The sequence below is a fragment of the Eimeria acervulina genome, genomic scaffold (genome assembly GCF_000499425.1).
Source record: "Eimeria acervulina Houghton genomic scaffold, Eah_scaff484, whole genome shotgun sequence".
Taxonomy (NCBI): Eukaryota; Apicomplexa; class Conoidasida; order Eucoccidiorida; family Eimeriidae; genus Eimeria; species Eimeria acervulina.
In genome coordinates this window covers 13,648-18,112 of record NW_013549772.1, presented here as the reverse complement: position 1 = coordinate 18,112, position 4,465 = coordinate 13,648, and the positions used below count along the sequence as shown (strand labels likewise).

The window sequence follows — 4,465 nt, the reverse complement described above, 5'->3', positions numbered from 1 at the left end:
TATATATATATATATATATATATATATATATGACATATACCCACGGATACAGAGAGAGATACATACGCATATGTATGCGTAAAGGATATCCATATAATATATATATAATATATATATAATATATATTATATATTATATATATTATATATATAATATATGGGGTAAGCCTGCAAGCAAGTACATGCGGAGAGATGCGTTAAGGAAAGAGAAGAGAGCTGCAAATAAACATATAAATCGCTTAATACTATTAAACATAATAAAGAGATGCAGCGACATAAAGACAAACAAAAACACCGCCCTGTCCATACACCCCAAACTTGTGTCACTGTTGGCTCCACTATATTTGCATGCATGCATGCCTTCGGGTGTATCGGCAGTGCAGACACTGCACATACACCCCAACGCATGCATGCAAAAAAAAAACAATTCTATTATCTCCCTCTCCTCTCGGCGGAGTCCAGCGCTGTAGTAGTAGCAGCAACTGCTGCTGCTGCAGCAGCGGCTACAGCAGCAGCAGCTGTTGCTGCAGTAGCAGCGGCAACAGCACCAGCAGCTGTTGCTGCTGCTGCAGCAGACCAAAGAGAAAGTAAAGTAGGATGCCTCCTGAGTTGTATGTAGACGGATGTATGCATGCAGCGCGGCTGCTGCGTAAGGTATTGTATTTTTTACGTGTAAGCCCTGCTTCGGATATCTACCGACACCTTTTGGGGTGTCTATGCACCTTTTGAGGTGCCTATACACCTGAAGTTTATTCGTGAGATATCTGCCAGTTCACTGACCCCCAGCCTTTGAGGTGGAGGCGCTGAAGCCCTGGGTATTTATCTGCTTTGGTTGTTAAGAAGAGCTGCAGCGCCTTCAATGCAGGTCGTAGTTGCTGCTTTGTATATCCTCCTATACGTCTGTCTGGGTTGGAGGTGGGTCTTGAGCCCCCACGTCTCCCGGGATCGGGATCGGGATCGGGATCGTTCCCCCGGGAGGTGTGGGGTCGAGTGTGGGGTGGGGTCTGTGGGGTGGTAGGATCTGCACTTGCAATACGAAGAGCTAATTCTACTGCTGCTGCTGCAGCAAGCGAAGGAGGCGTCACCACATACTCTGGCGCAAGACAAAAGCAATCTAATAAATAAGACACAAGCTCTGCCCTGCTTGCTGCTCCTGGCAGCACCTGCTGCTGCTGCTGCTGCTGCTGCTGCTGCTGGTTTTGTGCGTCAGCATCTTGCATTTGCTGCAAGTAAGAGCAAGCAAATTCAAGAGGAAGAGGCATGCAGAGACAGCCGTTAAGCTTAGCCAGCGTCTCCTGCTGCAGCGCAACGAAAGACATCCCGAACGTCTGCGGTATTAAATTATCTAGCCCCAGCAACCTTTTTAACTTTGCTTCAAGTGCAGTGCTATTAGGAGCTTCATGCTGCATTGCTAGCAGCAAGCAGAAGGCAGCACAGCTCTTTAACCCCTCTGCATCTCCTCTTACTCGAGATATAAGGTCTGCTGCATCAAGTATAGACACTGCCAGGTGTACAGACACCCTAGGAACATCTCTTGCTGCTGCTCCAAAGCAGCGCTGCAAGTCTGCTGCATAACTCATTATAATATCTACTGCAGCAGCACGTCTTCCTGCTTGTGCTCTTAGATTTGCTGCTGTCTTTGACCCCACACCTCCTCTTCGTGACAGCCACAAAAACTCCTCTCTAACTCTATCTCCTGCATTTAGCAGCTCCCAGTGTAAGCTGCTGCTGCCTCTCCCTGCTGCTGCTGCTGCACTCAGCAGCTCTTGATATGCTTCAATCGCTCGTACGTGCTCAAACAACACGGCGTCCCCCCGCTGCAGCAAAATCTGAAGCTCCTCCATCTCCCTCCTGCTGCTGCTGCTGCACCTTATCCTGCTGCTGCTGCTGCTGCTGTACCTGCTGCTGCTGCTGCTGCTGCATCCTGAACGCATGCCGCTGTCATTCTCCTTCGCTCTTCCTCCGCCACCACAAGCAGACAATCTGCTGCTATTGACGCTGTTGTTGTTGTTGCTGCTGCTGCTGCTGTGGGCTTCGCAACCCCTAAACACCTTGCTGCTAGTGCTGCTGCTGCTGCTGCAGCAGCTAGCTGCTGCTGCAGCATCAAGCCCTCGGCCTCCACCCAAGGGGCATGCCCGCGCTCTGCTGCTGCGACCCTCAGCAGCAGCACAGGAGGAGCAGCTATGGAGATGACTGTCTTTAAACACAAGCTTTGCTGCTGCACTCCCCTTGCTGCTGCTGCTGCTGCTGCTGCAGGTGCTGCTGCAGCTGCTGCTGCAGCAGCTAGTAGAAGGCAGCGAAGCCCTTAGAAGCCTCCGCGTCTTCAGCTGTCCCCCCTCTGCATTTCTATCAAAGCCCTCGCCCGCACAAACCCAAGACCCGAGGCGATTAAGAGAATCTAACAAACGAAATGCTCCAGGTTGCTGCTGCTGCTGCTGTTGCTGTTGCTGCTCGTGCTTCTGCTGCTGCTCGTGTTTCTGCTGCTGCTGCTGCTGCTGCTGCAGATGGTGGTGATGATGCAAGGAAGAGCGAGAAGCAGAATAACAGCTGCAAGCAATTGAATCCACACCCTCGCATGCTGAAGACACAGGAACTGCAGAGGGAGCGAAAGAAGCAGCACGAAGAGCCATCGGCTGCTGCTGCTGCTGCTGCTGCTGCTGCTGCAGTTCCTGCTGCTGCTATGCTTCTTGCTGCTGTGCTCCTGTGCAGCAGAGCAGCTGCAGTTGCAAGTGCTGCTGCCGCTGCTGCTGCTGCTGCTGCTGCTGCTGCTGAGGAGGGAGGCTACGGTGGCAGTGCATCTGCTGCAGTTGCTGCTGTCTTTGCTTCTGATATGCAATGAAGACGAAACAGAAGAAGAAAGACAGAGAAAAAGAAAGAAGAAGAGCAGCAGACAGCAGCAGCAAAGACAGCAGCAAAGACAGGGAGAGATATACACAAAGACAGCAAGCAGCAAAGACATACACACACACACAAAGACAGAGAGAGCTCTGGGGGGTGTGTAGAGCAGCACAATAAAGAGGTAGAGACAGAGAAGAGCAGATAAAAAAACTAAAAAAGAAATATTTAACTCTTTTTACATACGCTGAAGCCTCAAGATTCAAATAGGAGGCGTAAGGCGAGACGAGGTGTATATATACACCTCAGCATAAAGAGTAGATAACTGCTGCTTTAACTAAGAACAAGAAAGTTTATACAGCGTCTCTTATTAATACAATGACTATAAAAACTCATAAAATATAATAAAATAACAAATACCGGCTCTTTAAATGCTAAATTCAGGTGGACATACACCTCAACTGTTGCTCTTGCTGCTGCTGCAGCAGCCTAGGAAAACTCAGCAGCAGCAGCAGCAGCAGCGGCAGCGCCCGCCTCTCGTCGTGTTGCTGCTGCTGTTGCTGCTGTTGCTGCTGCTGCTGCTGCTGCTGTTGCAGGTCAATTGTTGTTTGTTTTTGAGTGTTGTTAGACAAATATGGTGTAAATATCTTCGCCTTCTGTCTATTATCTTCTCTTTTTCTCTTCAATAAACCCTTACAAGCCCTTAGATTCCTCCGAGTTGAGGTGTATGTACAGCTCAGATGTAGAGGCGGCTGCGGCCTTCTCTCTCTCGCTTAGTATATATATATTATATATAATATAGGTAAATTATTATTTCTTTTTTTGTTTTCTTTCTTTATTTTCAGATATTAATTACTTAATACTCTCATTTAAACCCCTATTTACCTCGCTTTAACCTGTATTTCGTCGGGGTTTCCACTCCGGTACCGCCACACAATTGGGGTGTATATACACTGCGAGATTGAAATATACACCGCAGCAGCATGGCTTCTAACGAGGCTTCATTAGCAGGCAGCAGGTCGGGCGATCCTCGCAGCAGTAACAACAGCAGCATCACTGGGAGCCCTAAGAACAACAATAACAGCAGCAGCAGCAGCAGCAGCATGAAGAACAACAGCAGCAGCAGCAGCAGCAGCGAGAAAAAGGGGTATTTTGCTTCCCCTCATAAGCAGCAGAAGAATAACATAAGCGAGTCGATGATAGATATTTTAAAGGAGACATTGCACGCAAACTACCGCTATTTCATAGGCGTCTTGAGGCGTATAGACAGCTCAGCAGCAGCAAAACTAACAAATTGGGTTGAGAGCGACTGCTGCAAATATGCTAAAAAAGATATTGCGAGATTAGCGGTGTCTCCGCTCTTCTGGATTCTTGCTGCTCTCTTCTGTGTCTCTGCTGCTGCTGCATGCGTTGCTGCTGTCTTATGGGTATTGGCTGCTCCTCTGCTGCTGCCGCTCTGCGATTTCAACACATTCTGTCGCTCTGAAAATGAAAATAAATTCAAAGGCAAAGTCGTTTGGATTACAGGTAATGCACCCTCTGCATATACACCTCAAACAGATACTAATGCTCTCTCTCTCTCTCTCTCTCTCTCTCTCTCTCTATATATATATATATATATATATATATAT

The 4,465-nt window shown here is 48.2% G+C and overlaps 1 protein-coding gene across 1 annotated transcript; it reads right to left on the bottom strand.

Moving 5' to 3' along the window:
• Positions 1-748: 748 nt before the first annotated feature.
• On the bottom strand, positions 749-2,629 carry EAH_00040150 (hypothetical protein, conserved; the record flags this gene model as incomplete). Its single annotated transcript, XM_013395303.1, has 1 exon — positions 749-2,629. One exon carries the CDS (start codon positions 2,627-2,629, stop codon positions 749-751), a length of 1,881 nt encoding a protein of 626 aa, XP_013250757.1.
• Between the last annotated feature and the right edge of the window lie 1,836 nt (positions 2,630-4,465).